General features: G+C 47.0%; 1 protein-coding gene across 3 annotated transcripts in view; it reads right to left on the bottom strand.

The window, feature by feature from the left end:
• LOC105464375 (aconitase 2) overlaps nucleotides 1-23951 on the bottom strand; it is a 59872-nt gene that overhangs the window by 32782 nt on the left and 3139 nt on the right. The window contains exon 1 of one of the 3 annotated variants that reach the window (XM_071080648.1): nucleotides 15139-15192. The exons of the other annotated variants lie outside the window; for them this stretch is intronic. Coding sequence (XP_070936749.1) covers nucleotides 15139-15177 — 39 coding nt within the window. The 5' untranslated portion in view covers nucleotides 15178-15192. Of the gene's footprint in view, nucleotides 1-15138; nucleotides 15193-23951 lie in introns of those variants that run through there. 3 annotated transcript variants of the gene reach the window in all.

Below are 23951 nucleotides of genomic sequence, written 5' to 3'. Positions count from 1 at the left end.
TAGGAGGCTGAGGCAGGAGAATCATTTGAACCCGGGGACAGAGGTTGTAGTGAGCCAAGATCACCCCACTTCACTCCAGCCTAGGTGACAGAGGGAAACTCCGTCTCAAAAAAGAAAAAAAAAGAAAAGAAAAGAAAAAAAAGGAAGGAAGGAAGGAAGGAAGGAAGAAAGAAAGAGAAAGAGAGAAAGAAATGACAGCAAGAAGGAAAGAGCTGCTTGCTTTCTAGGTGGTTGGTGTTCCTCGTCATACCCTGGGTAGGGGAAGAGGCAAAGCTGAAACCACTGCCCCAGGCACCCTTCTTTACATCACCCGGATATATAATCCAAACGCTGTCAACCTCAGCACCTGAACCCAGTACGTACCCAGAGCAGCCATTCCCTGTTTGAGTCACCCAGCAGTGAGAATAGGCCACATTCTGAAACAGCACCCCCGACCATCACTCATTCTAACCTGTCTGTGGCAGGGGCAACATCCCCAGTCCAGACTTCACATCCATTTGCCCCAAAGCTCAAACCTGACTGATGGCTCCTCACTGCCTGCCTCACTGGGTAGGTGCAAAGAACCCACCAATGACATGACATCAAAGGACCTTCCACAGTGCACGTGCATAGGAAGAAGGTAGTATATTTCTGCTGCAGTGATAAACACTATCCCTGTGACATGGGGAGGAGCCCAGTGCATGGGGGGGATGGAGGAGCAGAGCCCTGGGTTTCAGGATGGCCCCACAACTTACCGATCCGGACAATTTAACCTCTCCAAGCAATCGTTTCTTCACAGAGCTATTGTGAGGATCTGGAGACATTATATAGAGTACTGAGTACGTTTCCATGATTATTACCCTGTGCATTCCTAAGTGTACACACTACCATGTTCTTCACACAAATGAGAAACCATACAAGTTGTTCTGCAACTCATCTTTTTCTTTTTCTTTTTTTTTTTGAGATGGGGTTTCGCTCTCATCACCCAGGCTGGAGTGTAGTGGCATGATCTCAGCTCACGGCAACCTCTGCCTCCCAGGTTCAAGCAATTCTCCTGCCTCAGCCTCCCAAGTAGTGGGCACTACAGGCATGCACTACCATGCCCGGTTAATTTTTGTACTTTTTTGGCGGAAATGGGGTTTCACCACATTGCCCAGGCTGGTCTCAAACTCCTGACCTCAAATGATCCACCCACCTTGGCATCCCAGAGTGCTGGGATTACAGGTGTGAGCCACGACGCCTGGCCTGCAACTCATCTTTTTCATTTACTAACAAATCTCAGACATCTTTCCAATGTGAAATTACCAATCTGTTTCTTTATTTTTACAAATTAATTGCCCTAAGTTTCAGTTTCCTTAGAAATAAAAACAACTGTAACAATACCTATTGCCTGGTGCAGCAGGCAAGACAATGCATTGTAATCTTATCTATGGTACCGGGACAAGGCAAAGCTCCAATTCCCACAGCCAGGGCACAGTTAAGCTAACTACAGACTACATCTCAATACCTACAAATAGGCTTCAGAAATAATGCTGGGCCAGGAGCAGTGGCTGATGCCTGTAATCCTAGCACTTTAGGACACAGGAAGGTTGCTTGAGACCAGGAATTCAAGACCAACCTTGCCAACATAGTAAGAGCTGTCAAGGACAAAATAGGCCAGGCACAGTGGCTCACACCTGTAATCCCAACACTTTGGGAGGCTGAGGCAGGAGGATCAATTGAGCCCAGGAGTTCAAGACCAGCCTGGGCAAGACAGCAAGACCTTGTCTCTACAAAATAAAATAAAACATAGATTAGCTGAGCGTGGTGGCATATACCTATAGTCCCAGCTGCTCAAGAGGCAGATCACTTGAGCCCATGAGTTCCAGACTACAGTGAGCTATGATCTCGCCACTGCACTCCAGCCTGGGCAACAGAGCAAGACCTTGTCTCAAAACAAAACAAAACAAGCTGGGCACGGTGACTCACGCCTGTAATTCCAGCACTTTAAGAGGTTGAGGTGGGTGGATCACCTGAGGTCAGGAGTTTGAGACCAGCCTGGCCAACACTGTAAAACCCCATCTCTATTAAAAATACAAAAATTAGCAGGGTGTGGTGGCAGGCACCTGTAATTCCAGCTACTCAGGAGGCTGAGGCAGGAAAATCGCTTGAATCCAGGAGGCAGAGGTTGCAGTGAGCCGAGATCCCGTCATTGCACTCCAGCCTGGGAGACAGAGTGAGACTCCATTTCAAAAAACAAAAAGGACAAAATCATATGTTGATACAGAATATAGCCTGGCACGGTGGCTCATGCCTGTAATCCCAGCACTTTGGGAGGCCGAGACAGGCGGATCACTTGAGGTCAGGAGCTCGAGACCAGCCTGACCAACGTGGTGAAACCCCATGTCTACTAAAAATATATTAGCTGGACGTGGTGGTGTATGACCGTAATCCCAGCTACTCAGGAGGCTGAGGCAGGAGAATCGCTTGAACCCGGGAGGTGGAGGTTGCGGTGAGCCGAGATTGCGCCATTACACTCCAGCCTAGGCAACAAGAGTGAAACTCTGTCTAAAAAAAGAAAGATACAAAATACAACTTATGGGTAAAGAAAGACTATGATGTGTCTAATATGAGACAAGCATGGTGTGACGCACCTGGAATATATTACATGGTCTAATCTTCACAGCCACCCAGTGAAGTGGCTCCCATGATTATCCTATTTTCCCAGTCGGGAAACAGAGGCATGGAGGATGAATGACAAGACCACACTGTAGGAAGCGGGATCCAAATGCAGCCTGACTGACCCATGTGCCTGCTGCTACCCCAGGCAAGTCATTTAACTCCTTAAACCTCGGTGCTTAATGGAGATACACTTCACAGTGTTAAATACAAATGAAATCAGCTACACATTTCACCCTTAATCACCCTGCCGTTCTGCTTTCCAACTATGTTAAAGTGTCTGTTCTCAACATCCAGTGCTGTCCAAGAAGACTTCCTGCCCTGATGAACAAGTTCTAGATCTGTGCTGTCTGGCATGATCTCAGCTCACTGCAACCTGTGTCTCCAGGGTTCAAGCAATTCTCCTGTCTCCACCTCCTGAGTAGCTAATTTTTGTATTTTTAGTAGAGACAAGGTTTTGCCATGTTGGTCAGACTGGTCTTGAACTCCTGACCTCATATGATCCGCCTTCCTCAGCCTCCCAAAGTGCTGGGATTACAGGCGTGAGCCACCGTACCTGGCCTTATTTATTTTTTTTAGAACATGTTGCCCAGGATGGCCTCAAACTCCTAGACTCAAGTGATCCTCCCACCTCGGCCTCCCAAAGTGCTAGGATTACAGGGATGAGTCGCCGCACCCAGCCATGGAATGGAATTTTTTATGTCACTGAATTTTAACTTGCCAGATTGAACAGCTTAGGTTTATAAATTAATAAGGATGAAACACTCATTCTCACTAGTATATCTGCTCATCGCAACAAAAAAGTAAAAGACAGCTAGACTTTCAGTCTTTGCCAGTTCACCTATCTTCTCCAGGCCTCAGGGGAAATCTCAGCTTGACTCCTGGCTTCAGAGCAGTGAAAGGCTGCGGTGCATGAAATGTCACATGGAAACTGTTAAAAGGGGGGCCACGTCAACATGCTCACCCTGTATTTTTTTTTTTTTATTTCATTCTCTATACATGGGCAAGAAATATGCTTACCCTGTAGACTGACTTCAAGGGCAAGGCCACCATGTGTTATGGTTTGAATGTGTCCCCCAAAGTTTATGTGTTGGCAACTCAATGCCCAATGTCAGTGCTGAGAGATGGGGCCTTTAAGAGGTGATAAGGTCAGAAGGGCGCTACCCTCACAATGAATTAATGCTGTTATTACAGAAGTGGGTTAGTTGTCATGTGAGTCGGTTCCTGATAAAGGGATAAGTCTGGCCCCCTTCCTCCCCTCTCTCTTATCCTTATACCTTCTACCATGTGGTGACACAGCATGATGGCCCTCACCAGATGCAGCCCCTCAATCTTCGACTTCCCATCCTCCAGAACTGTAAGAAATAAATTCATTTTCTTTCTTTCTTTCTCTTTCTTTCTCCTCCCTCCCTCCCTTCCTTCTTTTTTGACAGAGTTTCATACTTGTTGTCCAGGTTGGAGTAGTGGCGCTATCTCGGCTCACTGCAACCTCCACTTCCCAGGTTCAAGATATTCTTCCACCTCAGCCTCCTGAGTAGCTGGGATTACAGCTGCCTGCCATGATGCCTGGCTAATTTTCTTTTTTCTTTTGAGATGAAGTTTTGCTCTTGTTGCCCAGGCTAGAGTGTAATGGCATAATCTCTGCTCACTGTAACCTCTGCTTCCCAGGTTCAAGCAAGTCTCCTGCCTCAGCCTCCCGAGAGCTGGGATTACAGGCATGTGCCACCACGCCCAGCTAATTTTGTATTTTTAGTAGAGATGGGGTTTCACCACGTTGGTCAGGCTGCTATTTAACTCCCAACCTCAGGTGATCTGCCCGCCTCAGCCTCTCAAAGCATTGGGATTACAGGTGTAAGCAACTGTGACTGGCCTAATTTTTTGTATTTTTAGTAGAGACGGGGTTTCATCATGTTGCCCAGGCTGGTCTCAAACTCCTGACCTCAGGTGATCCGCCTGCCTCAGCCTCCCAAAGTGCAGGGATTATAAGCATGAGTCACTGTGCCCAGTCTAAATTCCTTTTCTTTATAAATTACTCAGTATGTAGTATTCTGTTATGGCAACACAAAATGGACTAAGACACCACGTATCATTCATTCATGGACCACATATCTCATATGTTAAAAAACAAAACAAAACAAAACAAAACTAGCTTTGGGTCTTTACCCTACTCTTAGAATAAAAATAAAAACAATTACTAATTAAGCATCTGTTTCATGCCAAGCACTTTCTGTGCCTATTCTGAATTCCAGTATAATAGTGCAGATAAGTGTTATTCCCATCTTACAGATGTGGAAACTGGAGATCAGAGAGGTAAGTCAGAATTCACTAGCTGGTATGCAGTGACTCCAGGATGCCAGCTCAGGTCTCTCTCTCTGTGATGCATCACTTCTAGATTCCGCTGCCTCTAGAATCTGGGCCAGTCCCTCTCACCTCATATGGCCCATCCTTTCCCAGCGCGGTGTGATAGCTCCACCACTTAACTGCTGTGACCCTGGGGAAGTTATTTAAGCTCCCCATGTCTTAATTTTGTCATAAAGAAAATGAAGATAAACTTCATAGCATTGATATAAAATGAAATCATTTATATAAAGTGCTTGGCACATGGCCTATTCATAATAAAAGCATTCCACATGTGTTATACTGTATCGTTTCTTTCATAAAGGAGATGAATGTAAAACTAGAAGTGGCGACATTGTGTTCCTCCTCTGGATATTGCCAGAAGCAGCGTGACTCTTCCTATTTTTCTTACTGCAGACAGCTTTAAAGGTCCTTGTGGCTGATTAGCATTTTCCAGAAGCCTTAGCTCATCAGGTCCTTTGGCATTCCTGACCCCCTTCTGATGTATTCCAGCTGCTCTGTACTGTTCCTCCTTGGTTACCTACCCCTTCCAACTTTGGACAAGTCATTCTAAAACTCTAAACTTATTTATTTAGGTGCCTCTCTTCCTCCTCTCCAGATTATTTGTAATTTGTTAGAATTTGCCTTGGAAAGCCTTCCATCCCTCTCAAACCCCTTCCGCTCATGGGGCCTTGGCAGTGGGATCTCATCTATCTGGTTCTGGGAAATTCAGAACCGGCCTTCCTCAAGGGCACTGAACATGATGAACTTCCTTGGCCAGAACACATTCTAAAGGGACCTGCCACAGGCCTTTACAGATGTAGTTTTTCTTCTGCTTGGAATGTTTGCTGTCCACCTCCATTCCCAATCTGCCCTTTGCCTAGGGAACATCCAATTGATCCTTCAAACTCCAAATACATTTAACTTTCTCAGGGAATCCTTCCCCGAATCCCCGGCTCTACCAGAGCCTCCTATTATATATGCCCTTTACTTCTTGAGTTCATTCATGAGATGATGTCTGTCTCCAAATATTTCAGTCTGTAAGCTCCACTAGGGAGAGATTGTGTCTGTTTACTCAGAACTAAATTCCCCCGGCCTGAACAGCAAGACTGATACACAGGAGGTGTTACATAAATACCAATTAGTTAAAAAAAAGGGATGTTGCTTCTACCTTCCCAACCAGCTCTTCCTTACCAAGCAGGGTTAAATACAGAGCAGGCTGAGTTAGTCTTGTGAGAGAAAACAGTTACCAAGGCAAATCAATGCTTTATCAGTCTGAGATGCTTTTAGTTAGACTGTAAAGAGGTTCAACATTTTGAAAGACAATTAGGTAATACATATTACAATGTAAAATGTTTGCCCTCTTTGACTAGCTTTCCCTCTTCCAGGAAACGATCTAATTAAAATACATAAAAGAGCAGAGAGACAGGCAAAGACACTGTCTACAGCACTATTTTTAAGAGAACAACCCAATTGTCCATACACAGGGCACTGATTGAATACGTTCTGGTTCAGGCACCATGGAATGCCACTCTACAGCTGTTTACAAAGAAGATAATCGTGGTGGTTGCACAACATTATGAATGTAATTAATACTAATGAATTGAACACTGAAAGTGGTTAAAATGTCAAATTTTATGTTAGATTTGACCACAAGTTTTTTTCTTTCTTTTTTTTTCTTTGAGACGGAGTCTTGCTCTGTCGCCCAGGCCGGAGTACAGTGGCGCAATCTCAGCTCACTGCAACCTCTGCCTCCCGGGTTTAAGCGATTCTCCTGCCTTAGCCTTCTGAGTAGCTGAGACGACAGGCATGTGCTACCACACCCAGCTAATGTTTGTATTTTTTGCAAAGACAGAGTTTCACCATGTTGGCCAGGCTGGTCTTGAACTCCTCACCTCAGGTGATCCATCCGCCTCAGCCTCCCAAAGTGCTAAGATTACAGGCGTGAGGCACCTGCCCGGCCTGTAACTTTTAAATGTTGCATGATATACGCATTTCTTCTGTAATCAGAAAAAGAAAAAATAAACCAGGCAAATAGGTGAAGAAAAGCATACTCCTTAAAGTGCAGAGTAGCATAATTGTTCAGTGGCAATTTGACAATAATCAAAAGCGTTTTGGTTTTTGGAAATGTGCAAACCCTTTGTTTCAGCAAGTTTACTTACAGGAAGTTATCATTTTGAAGGAAAAGGAAAAAAAAATGTACCTTTACAATAGCAGAATCTGATTACCACCATTTTAACCCAGAGATCAAACGCGGCACCACCAACAGCAGGACCACCCGACACCAGGGCCTCCTGGTGACCCGGCCTCACCTACGAAGAATTCTTGTCCAGAATGTTTAACCTGCATGTAAGAAAGCTTTGGAAACTTACCTCCAGAGTAAGGGAAATGCAAGGAGACAAAAGAACAATGAAACCCAGAAAGTGGACATTCTACAGGAAAACTGGCCTGGTCTCTTCAAAGAGTCAATGTCCTGGGGAAGAAAGGGCTGGGGCAGGGAATGGCGGTGCTGCTGTAGATTAAGAGAGACATAAATGGAAAAACCAATGCAATGTATGTTTTTTTATCAGATCTTGATTTGGAAAAAGATAGCTATCAAAGACATTTTGGAAGAAATTAAGAATGTGGTCTGGGTATTACTATTAAGAGCATTACTATTTGGCTAGTGCAGGGCTCGCAAAACCTGTAATCCCAGCACTTTGGGAGGCTGAGGCGGAAGGATGGTTTGACCCCAGGAGTTTGAGACCAGCCTGGACAATATAGTAAGACCCTGTCTCCACAAAGAATAAACAAAATTAGCCAAGCATGGTGGCACACACCTGTAGTCCCAGTTCCTTGAGATGCTGAGGTGGGAGGACAGCTTTAGCCCAGAAGGTCAAGGATGCAGTGGGCTGTGATCATGTGTACCACTGCACTCCAGCCTGGACCACAGAGCAAGATCTTATCTCAAAAAAAGGGGGAGGAGGGGGAACTGGATTATTCCAGCTATATCAAAATCACTTGGGAGGTTTTGTAAAAACTCAGCTTCTAGGTCCTATCACTCCCAGAGCTCTGAATCAGATCACCTGCAGTAGGGCCTAAGCATCAGTAAAAGATTACCCGGTTACTCTGAGATAGCCACATCTGGTCATCACTGGACCTGATATTCTCCAAAGTTCCTTCCAGCCCACAGTCTATAAATATTCCTCCCCAGCAAGCAGGCTCACCAATAAACCCCCTTAATCCCCAAAGGCCTGGGGGAAAGCACAGTAATGTCAGAATGGATTTATCTGAATCAAGGAAGAAACCCCCAGAATCCAGGCCCTTCTGGCTTAGCCACAGCCTTCACCTTCATGTACAAGCAGGGAAGGAAGCAACGAGCTACACATGTGCACATGTGAAATGCAACCCAGTGTTTTGCCCCAGAATGCACATGAGACTCAGAACCGCACTCCATTATGATCAGGCCCCGGGCTGGTCACACAGCTTACTCTTTCTTCTATAAAACAGGGAGAATGGTCGGGCACAGCGGTTCCTGCCTGTAATCCCAGCAGTTTGGGAGGCCAAGGTGGGCGGATCACCTGAGGTCGGGAGTTCGAGACCAGCCTGACACACACGGAGAAACCCCATCTCTACCAAAAATACAAAATTAGCCGGGCTTGGTGGCACATGTCTATAATCCCAGCTACTTGGGAAGGCTGAGGCAGGAGAATCGCTTGAACCTGAGAGGTGGAGGTTGCGGTGAGCCGAGATCACGTCATTGCACTCCAGCCTGGGCAACAAAAGTAAAACTCCATCTCAAAAAAAAAAAAAAAAAATCAGGGAGAATGATCCCTCTAGTCTACCTCACTTAACAAAGAATTCATTTAACAATGAATACCTTCCTAGGTGCCAAATGCTGTTACCATGAGGCTTCCAAGCTTTTCCAAGTTAAGGCACATGAACAAAATAATACATTTGGACACCGCAGAGCAGTAAGCAGACTAACCTGCTACCAGGAGGCAACCGGCAGGTTCAGCATGTCACCCTGCTAGGGTGGGGTAAGGCCAGGGCTATCTTCGCACACCCATGTCCCATCTGCTATACTGCACCTGAGGGATGCTTAGTTGTACCACACTGGACACTGGGAACACCACCATGGGGTCCCTACCATCAGGATTACCATCTGGTAGAATAAGAAAGACTGTAGTATTATAGTTATAGTTGCTATTGTGCACATTAGGTGCAAGATTCAGTGAGGCCACAGAAATATGAGCAATCAAGCACAAAAGAAGCCAAGATTTTATCAGATCATGAACTCAAACCAGATCATGTTTGAGTTCAAGTTCAAAAAAACTGGCTAGAGATGTCTATATTTTGAAGGTGATAACAGTAGGATTTGCTGAAAAGTTGGCCAAGGGGTGTGAGAGAAGGAGTCAAGAATATCACTTAGGTTTTGGACCTAAGTAACTGGAAGAATGGGTTGCTATAAACGAAATGGGGAAGGCAACCGGAAAAGCCGACATGCAGGGTGACACCAGGAGTTTGGTTCTGGACACTGGACTATCTGATACCCAAGTGGAGAGGCCAAAGAGGCAGGTAGATTCTCATCCTAGATAAGCAGCCCTCTAGAGCTCTGTTAATTTGATGATTCATCTAGAAGTATAGATTATCACAACCCAAGATGACCCCAGATCACCAGGAATTTTTTCGTTTGACAGATGAGGATATGAATGCCAAGGTCACATACCTAGTTAACAGTAGTTAGGGGCAGAATTCAAGCCCTCCAATTCTCAAGTCAATGCTTTCCCTCCCATACTACCTCCCCAATTTAAACTAACGTCTTCCTCATTCATTAAGTATTTCTCCAGTCCCAGACTATGTGTTGTGGTGCCTGAATTTTAGATGAGAAAACATGTCAAGTAAACACTTATGGGACTGTGTAAGTGACTCTAAGAGAAGTGCTATGACAGAAAAGTTAAGCTGCTATAACAGCATAAAGCTGGACAGCCTAATCTAGAATTGGGGAAGGGTTTCTCCAATAAAGTGATGTTTGATCTGAGGCTAAACAAATGGGCTTTAGGGGAACGAGTCCAGGGAATCTGGCACAGAGAGAATAGCATATGCAAGAAAGCACTTGCAACTGAAAGAAAAGAAAACCAGCCAAGCATGGTGGCTCATGCCTGTAATCTCAGCACTCTGGGAGGCCAAGGTGGGTGAATCACCTGAGGACAGGAGTTCGAGACCAGCCTGGCCAACATGGTGGAACCCTGTGTCTATTAAAAACACAAAAATTAGCCAGATGTAGTGGTGGGAGCATGTAATCCCAGCTACTTGGGAGGCTGAGGCAGGAGAATCGCTGGAACCTGGGAGACGGAGACTGCAGTGAGCTGAGACCACGCCACTGCACTCCTGCTGAGGCAGGAGGATCGCTTGAGCTCAGGAGTTCAAGATCAGCCTGGGCAACAGAGTGAGACCTAGTCGCTATTTAAAAAAAAAAAAATTACCAGCCGGGCGCGGTGGCTCACGCCTGTAATCCCAGCACTTTGGGAGGACAAGGCGGGCAGATCACGAGGTCAAGAGTTCGAGACCAGCCTGGCCGACATGGCAAAACCCTGTCTCTACTAAAAACCAAAATTAGCTGGGTGTGGCGGTGGGTGCCTGTAATCCCAGCTACTCGGGAGGCTGAGGCAGGAGAATCTCTTGAACCCGGGACGCGGAGGTTGCAGTGAGCCGAGATTGCGCCATTGCACTCCAGCCTGGCAACTGAGCGAGACTCTGTCTCAAAAAAAAAAAAAAATTACCAGAATTTTTCCTCTGTTATAAAAAGCAAGATATATTTCATGGAGAAAATATAGAAAAGTGATAAGACACACAATTTTACAGACTCCCTGAAGCCCATCCACGGACATCTACCATCATCACCCTTCCACCAGCCTCTCTGGCCTGGTATCTTGTGGGTCCCTAATACTCAGCGACTCCAAGCAAGGCACCAAACACTAGTCTATGCTGCATCTCTCCCTCCCCACAATCCCTGGCACCATGGAATCCGTTGTACTCACAATGAACAGGTGTCAGGGCTGACATTTCTGAGGAAATACAACCATGATAATACTAATCCTTATTAGTGATATTTGATATTTTTGTTTTTAATTTTTTTTTTAATCAGAGTAACATCTTTATGCATTATTAAAATTTAAAAACTATCATTATAAAGGAAACCAGGACTCAAGTCCCAACCCCCCATTTATCTGCCCCAAAGACAACAAACTTCAACACTTGGTGTACTTATCACAAATTCATCCTCGAACTCTCCATCAGCTACGACACTCAATATGATGAATGCGTCAGGAGATCCACCAGCCCTGTGATCTCCTGGAGCCTCTGTCTCTTTCCCCATAAGGTCTCATACCTCTCTGGAACTCACATCCATTAGTATCCTTAGAATATCCTGTCCTTCTCTTGAGTTGGATTCTTGTTTCCTGGATTCAATGGCTTTTTCTTAGATTACTCTTGTTTTGAGAGGACACATCCTCAAGTATCTGCCATCCTTCCACCTCAGCCTCCTAAAGTGCTGGGATTAGAGGCGTAAACCACCACACCCAGCACAGTATTATTTAAGGAAGGATAATGATGATGCCTTGCGCTTTTTTTTTTTTTTTTTTTCTGAGACGGAGTCTCAACTTGTTGCCCAGGCTGGAATGCAGTGGTGCAACCTCCGCTCACTGCAACCTCCGCCTCCCAGGTTCAAGCGATTCTCCTGCCCCAGCCTCCTAAGTAGCTGGGATTACAGGCGCGTGCCACAACGCTCAGCTAATTTTTGTATTTTAGTAGAGATGGGGTTTCACTATATTGGTCAGGCTGGTCTTGAACTCTTGACCTCGTGATCCACCCGCCTCGGCCTCCCAAAGTGCTGGGATTACAGGCATGAGCCACCATGCCCAGCTGGGCATATTTAAAAAAAATTTTTTTTTTGAGACGGAGTCTCACTCTGTTGCCCATGCTGGAGTACAGTGGCACAATGTTGGCTCACTGCAACCTCTGCCTCCTGAGTTCAAGTGATTCTCCTGCCTCAGCCTCCCGAGTAGCTGGGATTACAGGCATGCACCACCACGCCCAGCTATTTTTTGTATTTTTAGTAGAGACAGGGCTTTGCCATGTTGGCCAAGCTGGTCTCAAACTCTTGACCTCAAGTGATCCGCCTGCCTTGGCCTCCCAAAGTGCTGGGACTACAGGCATAAGTCACTGCACCCAGTCATATTTTTTAAAAATAACTTTACAGAGTTCTGTTTTTATTTCCTGATTCCAAAAGTAAAACATACTCAATGCTCAGTTCAACCTCAGGCCACAGAGATATTCCTGAGATCACCCATAAGGCCATCCAACACAGTTTTCCCAAAACTGGGAAATGGGAAAATTTTTTCCCATACTTGGAGCCTACGTCTCAGGCCTGGTAAATCCCAGGCCCTCATCTAGAAGAAATACTTTCACTGTGCCCTTGCCCTCCACTTTCCCCCACTTTCTGGGGAACAGAGGGGCCGAAGCAGAAAATCTCCCCTCATAACTCCCATAAGCCCCCTGGTTCAACATGACTAGGTCAGGAAGCTCACTCTCTTCCAGAAAGCCTATTCTACTGGTCACTTCTAAGATTTTAAACCAATGCTTCTTAAATCAAATGAAAATGTGCCCCCATTACATCGTTCCAGCTTTGGAGATCTGAGCTTAAATCCCAGCTCTGCCCCTTACAAGCTGTATAACCTTTATCTTATTTAATCCCTCTAAACATCACTTTTTCCCATCTGTAAATGGGGATAATGCCTTCAGAGGCTGCAGTGAGGATGAAAGGAGAGAATCTAGATCAGTGCCTGGCACATGACAGGCCTAACTTCCTAGTCCTACCCTTTGGAACCAGATTAAATGAGGCTAGTCAGTCTTCCACAATCAACCCTTCAAATCACTGAAAACCACAATTGTGTCTTCTCCATCCCAAGCATCCCTATAGCACTTCCTCAGCCACAAAACAACTTCCTAATTTTACACCTAAGTGGGAGTCTCCCATCAGGGTGACCAGTAGCCAGACGCCCACAGATCTGTTTTGGAGTAAATATCACCTCCCGCACATCTCTGTGCCAGTGACTCTTGTGAACCTTGCTGTGCATAGCTCAGCCTCCCTGCCTGAACTTGCAGAGGCTCAGAGATGGGAAGGGTCCTGCCTAAGGTCAAAAAGCTGGCAACTTGCAGAGGTCAAGATTTTCCCCCAACCTCTGCTTCAGGCCCAGCGGCCAGATGGGCTGAGTCCTCCACGTGGGTTGTCGGTACCAACCGCTGACCCTGAGTGCCTCTGTTGGAGTCTAGCTGGAGAAGCCACAAATCTCCAGGGCTTCCAGGGAGTAAGGGAGGCTCTGCTGATCCTGCAGCTACCAACACAGGACAGTGGGCAAATGCTGAGGGAAGGGGCATCCCCACAGGAGACCCCACATGGGAGCCAGGCACCACACAGCTAGGCAAGACAAAGGAAGAAAGGACGCTGCGGGCGAGATGACAACAGCTCTCTTACCCTAACAATTGTGCCAAGTGGGACTACTACAGGTCATTCTGTCCCTTGTTCAGATGAGAAGACAGAGACTTGGACCAGATGGGAAAGTAAAGTCCACTAAAATATAAGCTCCATGGGGACAAAAAATGGTCTATTCTGGTCACAATATATTCAGACCCTAGGATAATGTCTAACACATAGAAGTTCGAAAAAGACTTACTGATGAAATGGATGAAGGCAGAGCCGTGGCACGAACACCAGCTTTCTGGATTGTGCCTTCATACTCAAGTTAAGTGCCTCTGGCAGAGGCCATGGTGAGCAACAGCACCGGTTCAGAGCCGTGGCAGATGGGAAAAGGGCCCACCCCACGGCACATCACATGTACATCCACTCAGAACTCCCTGCAACCCCACTCGGCCAAGGTCAGACATGCTGCCCTCTTCCCAAAGGATGGAGGTCTTCCCTTGGGACCACTTGTATTCAGAGAATACTACAATCCAAATGGACTGACTTATTCTCCGGCAGACTTCTGCCCACCTCGTCAAGCATGGTGCACACAGCAGTGCTTGTTGGGGAGCCATGTACCCGTGAGCCCCAGCACACAGAGCAAGCTACAGAGCTGAGGGGGCTGATCCACCCAAACACGCCAGCGTCCAGGAGAGGCCAGGTCTCTTGAGACAGTTGCTTTAACAAGTGACAGGAAGTCACCAAGCACCTGTCAGAGTGCCACCATGGAAACACTCCAAGACAAGTGCCGAGTCACAGAAACAGCATCCACTCTAGGGCTGGAGGGATCTGGCTTGGAATCTCAGCTTCCCTAGCTGTGGGACCTCAGATAAGATTCTTTACCTCTCTGAGCCTTAATTTCCTCTTCTGTAACATGGGGGTAAAAGAGCAGAGATTTTGGCCAAGGGTAATGGCTCATGCCTGTAATCCCAGCACTTTAGGAAGCCGAGACAGGTGGATCACCACCACTCCTGAGCCCAGGAGTTCAAGACCAGCTTAGGCAACAAAGTCAGACCCCATCTCTACAAAAAAAAAATACAAAAATTAGCCAGGCATGGTGGTGTGTGTCTATAGTCTGAGCTACTCAGGAGGCTGAGGCGGGAGAATTGCTTGAACCCAGAAGTCTGAGGCTGCTGTGAGCCAAGATCGAGCCTCTGTACTGCAGCCTGGGTGACAGAGCAAGACTCCATCTCGGAAGAAAAACAACAACAACAAAAAAGGCAGAGCTTTTGTGAGGATTAGAAAGACTTGTAAATACAGAGGAAAAAAGTCTAGAATGATAAACACAAAATTCCCCTGGGGACTGGGACGGGGAGAAGAGAGGTTTTCTGAATATACTGCATCCTGTAACAAAAAAATATACGAAAGGCATAGAGCTTGGTAGCTGGGTTTCTGGCAGCCATTCAATAAACACAAGCTGCTATTACTCAGTTCTCCGGGGAGAATGAGAGGCTGCTACTAAAACGTGGCCTGCCTGCGTACTGGGGAGAGGATTATAGGCAGATGTTTTTCCACTATGCCCCCTTATTCTCCCTCCCAGTCACCAAAGATCAGAGCCCCAGGGCAAGTCCCAAGCACCAGGACAGCACATCTTGGAACTGAAATGGAACTGAAAAGGCCTCATCTATCCACTCTTTCTGCATTTGAATGCCTAACACACTCACCCAACCTAGCCAAGTTGTCTCCAGCAGTGGGGAACTCATACATTATAAGGCAGCCCATTTCACAGAAGGATGACTTCAGGCTCACATCTCTTAGCAACTAACTGCCTAGCCCTTCCTGGCAGAGAAGTCTCAGGTGGACTCTAAGCGGGCAACACAGAAATGCCCATCAGTCCACACCCTCCTAAGAAGCATCTTCCCACACCTCCACTGCAGGGCTTCTAACGATTTTCTCCCCCTCCTGGTAGGCGACGCCTGGCTCGTCTCCTAAGAAACCAAAGCTAAACAATTCCCTCCTGCCAGCAGGCAGTCAGCTAGCTTGGTTGCTATGCAACTGGCAGGGACAAAAGTGATGCAGTCCTTTTCAGAGGCTTGGAAAGGGAGCAAGGCGCCGTGTCTCTCCAAGTCAGAGCCTCTAAATGGGTACCAGAGGCAGCAGGGGGTTCCTTTAAGGAATAGGCTGATGACAGATTAGCTCATGTGACTAATTCTCTTTTGCTGCCCACATCAGTCGTACACTGTGAACTGCATACAAATCCCAAGCCCTGCTCTGGCCCCACAGGCAGCAGCTCTGCACCTACACACTTGAGATGGGCACCCTCTGCAAGCTCAACAGGCAGCCCGTGAGGCTGAGCCGAAGCTCAGTCAAGGAATAAAGCTGCCTCTGTGCAACCCACCCGTCTAGCCTCTCCCCCGCCAGCCTCGCTGGTATTTAGGGCAGGAGACAATCACAGTCCCAAAGACATACACCCAAACGGGCACAGAGCCGACTGAACTGTGTCCCCTATATCCAGCCCACTCGACAGAGATCAGTTTCTACTCCCTCTGGGAAATCGGTTTGGCTGACTGATAAAAAGCCTGGGTTCTGCAGTCAAATCTGCATTCATGTGCTAGCTGTGACCTCAGATGAGCTATTTAACCTCTCTGGGACTCAGTTTCATCATTGTGAAACAGGCTACTCATATGTACTTCTTAGTGTTGTTGTGAAGGACAAATGAAGCAATATTTGTAAAACAAGACCTAGTTCTGTGACTGGCGCAGAGGGCCTGATTACTCAGCAGATGGTGGGTAATGCATTTCTCTGCTCCTCCAGGCCTGGATGGGCATCTGCCGTTGTCAGTGGGCGGACCAAACACACCACCACTACATCCATCTTCCAGGATGGGTGGCTGAGGCTGTATTTAGCCCCATCCAGCAAATCCCCCCACCTACTCCTTGCTTCAGCGCCATGTATTATAGTTATTTAGATGACTTCTCCCTCACCACCCTAAAAGCTCTTCACAGACAGGGCCCTTGTCTTAGATCAGCTCTGTGAACACACTCATGACACGGTGAGTGCTTATAAATACCACAACCACAGATACCCTGCAGAAGGTGAAGGAGCCCGGCTACAAGGAACTAAAGAAGTGTGGCATACAAAAAAATTAACCGGGTGTGGTGGTGCATGCCTCTGGTCCCAGCTACTTGGGAGGTTGAGGCAGGAGAATCGCTTCAGCCCCAGAGGCGAAGGTTGCAGTGAGCAGAGATCGTGCCACTGCACTCCCACTTGGGCTACAGAGTGAGACTCCTTCTCAAAACAAACAAACAAACAAACAAACAAACAGAAGTGTGGCAGGGACAGGGTGGGGGTTTTAAAGGAACTCCAGATACCTCTTTGGTAAGTCCCACAAATGCCCACAGAATTAAAGCTCCCAATCAGAAACCATCTCAATCTCTCCAGGGGGAAAGCAGAAATACTCGCCAGGCCTCAATTCACCAAGGGCCTAGACTTGAATATTTCATGATAAAAATAAATACTGCAAATATAACTCTAAAGCTCACTTCCCCAATGTTGTCCTTAGATAATTAAAAAACTAAACCAAAAGATTCATTTCTACCTCTTCCCCTAACTCTTTTAAAACAGTATTGAAAGGGTTTTCTTGGCCAGGCGCGGTGGCTCACGCCTGTAATCTCAATATTTTGGGAGGCTGGGACGGGTGGACCACTTGAGGTCAGGAGTTAGAGACCAGCCTTGTCAACAGGTTGAGACTCCGTCTCCACTAAAATAAAAACGCAAAAATTAGCTGGGCGTGGTGGTGCATGCCTGTGATCCCAGCTAAGTGGGAGACTGGGGCAGGAGAATCGCTTGAACCCAGTAAGTGGAGGTTGCAGTAAGATCGGGCCACTGCATCCAGACTGAGTAACAGAGTGAGACTCTGTCTTGGGGGTAAAAAAAAAAAAAAAAAAAAAAAAAAAAAAAAAAGGTTTCCTTCAACAACTACCACCTATCTGTTATCTGGGGAGATGATGGGAGGAACAAGCAATTCTCACAACTGGTTTTTTTTTTTTTTGAGACAGTCTCGCTCTGTTGCCCAGGCTGGAGTGCCCCAGGGTGATCTCGGCTCACTGCATCCTCTGCTTCCCGAGTTCAAGTGATTCTTCTGCCTCAGCCTCCCAAGTAGCTGGTACTACAAGCCCGTGCCACCTTGCCTGGCTTTTTTTTTTTTTTTTTTTTTTTTTTGAGACGGAGTCTCGCTCTGCCGCCCAGGCTGGAGTACAGTGGCGCGATCTCAGCTCACTGCAAGCTCCGCCTCCCGGGTTCATGCCATTCTCCTGCCTCAGCCTCCCGAGTAGCTGGGACTACAGGCACCGCCACCACGCCCGGCTAGTTTTTTGTATTTTTAGTAGAGACGGGGTTTCACCGTGTTAGCCAGGATGGTCTCGATCTCCTGACCTCGTGATCCGCCCGCCTCGGCCTCCCAAAGTGTTGGGATTACAGGCGTGAGCCACCGCACCCGGCCACCTGGCTCATTTTTGTATTTTTAGTAGAGACGGGGTTTCACTACATTGGCCAGACTGGTCTCAAACTCCTGACCTCGTGATCCACCCATCTCGGTCTCCCAAGGTGCTGGGACTACAGGCATGAGCCACTGCACCTGGCCACAACTGGTCTTTTTTAAACATATGAGCTGAGGATAAAGGCTGGGGTGATGGACGACATGGGCCATCTGCAGGGGCTGGAGACAGAAACGAATATTTACCAAGTGCCTCTATCCTGCACCAGATTTGCCCCAAGTACTTTATCCACACAATCCCATGACTACCCTGTAAGGCAGAAGGCATTGTGCCCATTCTACGGATAAGGAAACTGAAGCTCTGGAATGCTAACTATTTTGCCCAGGGTCACGCAGCAAGGTGGAATTCCAGGCCTGGCTCCAAAGCTAGTACCCTTTCTTCTGGCCCAGGTTCTGCAAAATAAAACTAAGGAAACCATTCTCCCTACCTTTAATTTACTTGGGAGGCTGAGACAGGAGAATCAGGTTCAAGTGATTCTCCTGCCTCAGCCTCCCAAGTAAATGGGATTACAGGCACATGCTACCATGCCCAGCTAATTTTTTGTGTTTTAGTAGAGACAGGGTTTCACCATGTTGGCCAGGCTTGTATTGAACTCCTGACCCCAAGTGATCCACCCACCTCGGCCTCTCAAAGTCCTGGGATTATAGGCATGAGTCACCATGCCCAGCCCGTTCTCCCTACCTTTCAAGACTTCCAAATGAAGATATTCCACAAGGAGAAAATCTGTCCCTACTCTCAATCTTAGAAATGTCCTATTCCTTTTTTTTTTTAAGACGGAGTCTCGCTCTGTCGCCCAGGCTGGAGTGCAATGGCCGGATCTCAGCTCACTGCAAGCTCCACCTCCCGGGTTTAGACCATTCTCCTGCCTCAGCCTCCTGAGTAGCTGGGACTACAGGCGCCCGCCACCTCGCCCGGCTAGTTTTTTGTATTTTTTAGTAGAGACGGGGTTTCACCGTGTTAGCCAGGATGGTCTCGATCTCCTGACCTCGTGATCCGCCCGTCTCGGCCTCCCAAAGTGCTGGGATTACAGGCTTGAGCCACCGCACCCGGCCAGAAATGTCCTATTCCTAAAGTAATATCAGAAACTATTCACAATGCTTTTTTTTTTTTTTTTTTTTTTTTTTTTTTTGAGACAGTCTCACTCTGTTGCCCAGGCTTGAGTACACTGGCACAATCTCGGCTCACTGCAAGCTCTGCCTACCAGGTTCAAGCGATTCTCGTACCTCAGCCTCCTGAGTAGCTGGGTCTACAGGCGACCACCAACACACCTGGCTAATTTTTTTCTATTTTTAGTAGTGATGGGGTTTCACCATGTTGGCCAGGCTGGTCTCGAACTCCTGACCTCAGGTGATCCGCCTGCCTCAGCCTTCCAAAGTGCTGGGATTACAGGTGTGAGCCACCACGTCTGGCTTTTTTTTTTTTTTTTTTTAAGACAGAGTTTCATTCTTGTTGCCCATGCTGGAGTGCAACTGCACAATCTTGACTCACTACAACTTCCACCTCCCAGGTTCAAACGATTCTCCTGTCTTAGCCTCCCAAGTAGCTGAGATTACAGGCATGCGCCACCACACCTAATTTTGTATTTTAAGTACAGACGGGGTTTCACCACGTTGGTCAGGCTGGTCTTGAACTCCTGACCTCAAATGATCCACCTGCCTTGGGCTCCCAAAGTGCTGGGATTATAGGCATGAGGCACCACACCCGGCTCACAGTGCTTTATAGCACATCAAACAGAGTCAAAACAACTTTTTAAATATTAGGCCTTCAGAACCTTTCTTAACTGAAGGGTAGTTATTAATTACACCGTTTTGCAGATGTGTAACTAACTGCAGGACCACAGAGTTGAGACTTTGCCCGAAGCTACACAGTAAGCCAGTGGCAGAAGTCTTCCCAAGGCTCCCGATGGTCTATCTGCCGCCTTTTTTTTTTTTTGAAACAGAGTTTCACTCCTGTTGCCCAGGCTGGAGTGCAGTGGCGTGATCTCAGCTCACCACAATCTCCGCCTCCTGGGTTCAAGAGGTTCTCCTGCCTCAGCCTCCCCAGTAGCTGGGATCACAGGCATGTACGCCACGCCCAGTTAATTTTTTTTTTGTATTTTTAGTAGATAGAGACGGGGTTTCATCATATTGGCCAGGCTGGTCTCAAACTCCTGACCTTGTGATCCGCCCACCTCAGCCTCCCGAAGTGCTGGGATTACAGGCATGAGCCACCGCACCCGGCCCATTTGTTGCTTTTTAAAGGCTACAAGAAGCCTCTCTGCAATACCTTCCCTCCTTCATGCTGAGAGGCCTAGAGCCCACCACTGCCATCCAAACCAGGTGCTGGGAAAACCAGGCCCATCAAAGAAAACTGGAGCCAGGAAAGACTTAACACTGACTTTAAATACTTCCCACTGGCTGGGTGCAGTGGCTCATGCCTATAATTCCAGCACTTTGGGAGCCCAGGAGTTCAAGACCAGCTTGGGTGACATGGCAACATCCCCATCTCTACAAAAAATAAAAAATTAGTTGGGCACGGTGCTACACACCTCTAGTCCCAGCTACTAGGGAGGCTGAGGTGGGAGGATTACTTAGGCCCAGGAGGTGGAGGCTGCAGTGAGCTATCATTACACCACTGCACTGCAGCCTGGGTGACAGAATGAGGCCCTATCTCAAAAAAAAAAATTCTTTTTTCTTTTTTCTTTTTTTTTTAAATAAAAAAGGTAAGCATTTACAAGATGGCCCTCTTGGATACACATCAGGTTTCCCAATAAAACCAGATAGGACAGAGTCCACATGAAACGAGATGCTCATACTCTACTCAAGTGAGGGCCCCTGGGTAAGACACTTGACGTCATCTGGCTTTCTCACCTGTGAAATAAAGTACTTGAGAATTGATGAAAGAATCAAGAATTTATCAATGAGATTCTGCCCTTAGGTAATTTTTATAAGTACTGAGGAGGCTGGGTGCGGTGGCTCACGCCTGTAATCCCAGCACTTTGGGAGGCCGAGGCAGGCGGATCACGAGGTCAGGAGATCGGGAGACCATCCTGGCTAACACAGTGAAACCCCGTCTATACTGAAAATACAAAAAAATTAGCCGGACATGGTGGCAGGCACCTGTAGTCCCAGCTACTTGGGAGGCTGAGGCAGGAGAATAGCGTGAACATGGGAGGCGGGGCTTGCAGTGAGCCGAGATCACGCCACTGCACTCCAGCCTGGGCAGCAAAGCGAGACTCTGTCTCAAAAAAAAAAAAAAAAAAAAAGAAAAAAAGAAAAAGAAAAGAAAAAAGGCCTGGCTGGGCACGGTGGCTCACGCCTGGAATCCCAGCACTTTGGGAGGTCGAGACGGGCGGATCATGAGGTCAGGAGATGGAGACCATCCTGGCTAACACGTGAAATCCTGACTCTACTAAAAATACAAAAAAAATTAGCTGGGTGTGGTGGCGGGCGCCTGTAGTCCCAGCTACTTGGCAGGCTGAGGCAGGAGAATGGCATGAACCCAGGAAGCAGAGCTTGCAGTGAGCCGAGATCGCGCCACTGCACTCCAGCCTGGGCGACACAGCAAGACTGTCTCAAAAAAAAAAAAAAAAAATTACTGTGCAAACACACGACCACTGAATTCAAGCTCACCCATCCCTCAGTTACTAAGACCCCAAACCAAGGAGTCACCCTTATTCTCTATCCCTCCCATGTGCCAACCCATCTGCCTCTGAATATATCCCAATTTAGAATACATCGCATTATCTCCACCCCCAGACCCTAGTCCCAGACACCTCTGCCATTCCTGGGATGACTCCAACAGTCCCACACTGTTCTCCCTGCCTCCTCCTTTTGACCCTCTATGGTTCATCATGCACGCAGCAGCCCGGATGATCAGATCATGTCACTCCCTGGCTTAAAATCTTCCAGTGGATTTTCACTACACTTGGATTTCCTTACCGAAGCCTGCCTGACCCTAGCCCCAGCCTCTTGGTCAGACCTTTTGCTCCTCAGGACACTGTAGCAACACTAGCCTTAGCTCTTATCCTCAACACACTCAGCTCACACCTAGATGGGTGCTCTGCACATGCTCCTTCTATTTGAAGTCTCCTCCAAAAATGCTGAACAGCTGCGTTAGTATCATCTAAGTCTCAGTTCAGATGTCACCTCTTCTACGAGGTCTTCCCCAAATATCCCAGTTAAAAATGCCATGTTCCCACCCCATTCTCTCTACCTTATCTTTCCCACAACACTCAGTAATACAATATTCTTATTTTTCTACTTATTTTCCCCAGGACTACAATTTAAGCCCCACTATTCTTGTTGACTACTGCATCCCCAGTGTCTAGAACAACGCTAGGCAGTGTTAGACATTAAGCTTTTTCTTTTTTCTTCTTGAGACATTAAGCTTTTTCTTTTTTTTTCTTGAGACAGAGTTTCATTCTTGTTGCCCAGGCTGCAGTGTAATGGCGCGATCTCGGTTCACTGCCACCTCCGCCTCCTGGGTTCAAGTGATTCTTCTGCCTCAGCCTCCTGAGTGGCTGGGATTACAGGTATGTGCCACCACATCCAGCTTATTTTGTGTTTTCATTAGTGATTGGGTTTCACCATGTTGGCCAGGCTGGTCTTGAATTTCTGATCTCAGGTGATGCACCTGCCTCGGCCTCCCAATGTGCTGGGAATACAGGCGTAAGCCACCCAGCCCGGCCAAAGCGTTCAAAGAACATTGTGAAGCAATTGGTTTGAAAGGCAATGATGTGCTCCCTTAATCCTCAGGATGGTGTCCCTGTTCCCTCTGTCCATATCTAAGATGGAAGCTTATTTAACAATTCATTCATTCACTCAATTCTAGTAACAACTGATATCTGGGAAGGTTATCATAGTGACCATACAACCAGAATCATCTATTTCACAATTCAAACCAAGATTTGATTTTAAGATGGCACAGAGAATTTCTGCCAAATATTTTTGTAGGTAACTGCCATCACAAATTTACATGCAAGAGGTTACATGACTTCCCCCAAGGTCACATGAAACCTCAAAACCCCAGTTATCTCAAGGAAAAACCAAACACCTAATAAACATATTTTCAACTGCTCAACCCCTCTTGTGTACTACTCAGTCATATGCACAAAAATAAATGCTAAAAAACAGAGAGTAAATGTGGTTTTTCAAAAATCTCACCTCCTTGGCTGGTTGCAGTTGGCTCACACTTGTAATCTCAGCACTTTGGGAAGCCAAGCCAGGAGGATTGCTTGAGCACAGGAATTTGAGACCAGCCTGGGCAACATAGTGAGACCCCCATTTCTTTAAAAAACAAAACAAAACAAAAACCCACATCCTATTTTCTTGTTTCTAATCTTACTATCTGGTAGCAGGTACTGTCAAACAAGAGTACACATTCAGCTTGGCACTGTTCTGAGGTTATGGTGCATCTATGGATCCACAGGTTGAGCTCGATGCCAAAGGGAAGCAGTATAGTGCCAGCTGCTAAGCCCCCAGGCTTCGGAATCAGACATGTCCAGATTCAAATCATACCTACTAACAACTACTGATAAGGGCCTAGGCCTTATTTTGTTCTGAGACAGAGTCTCGCTCTGTCACCCAGGCTGGAGTGCAGTGGCGTGATTGCAGCTTACTGCAACCTCCGCCTCCTGGGTTCAAGGGATTCTTCTGCCTCAGCCTACTGAGTAGCTTGGACTACAGGCGCGAGCCACCATGCCCGGCTAATTTTTGTATTTTTAGTAGAGATGGAGTTTCACCATATTGGCCAGGCTGGTCTTGAGCTCCTGACCTTGTGATACACCTGCCTCAGTCTCCCAAAGTGCTGGGATTACAGGCGTGAGCCACCGTGCCTGGCCACGTATTTATTTAGCAATTATATAGCCCTTACTAAGTACCAGGAAGGGTTCTAAATACTTTGCAACTATTACATGATTGAAACAGATATATTCTTTTTATTGTATCTAAAGGCAAGGAAACAGGTGCGGAGAGGTTGAGTAACTTATCCAAAACCACACC

This window comes from Macaca nemestrina, chromosome 15 (assembly GCF_043159975.1).
Source record: "Macaca nemestrina isolate mMacNem1 chromosome 15, mMacNem.hap1, whole genome shotgun sequence".
Classification (NCBI taxonomy): Eukaryota; Metazoa; Chordata; class Mammalia; order Primates; family Cercopithecidae; genus Macaca; species Macaca nemestrina.
The sequence above is the reverse complement of the archived record's forward strand: the minus strand, read 5'-3'. Positions and strand labels throughout refer to the sequence as shown.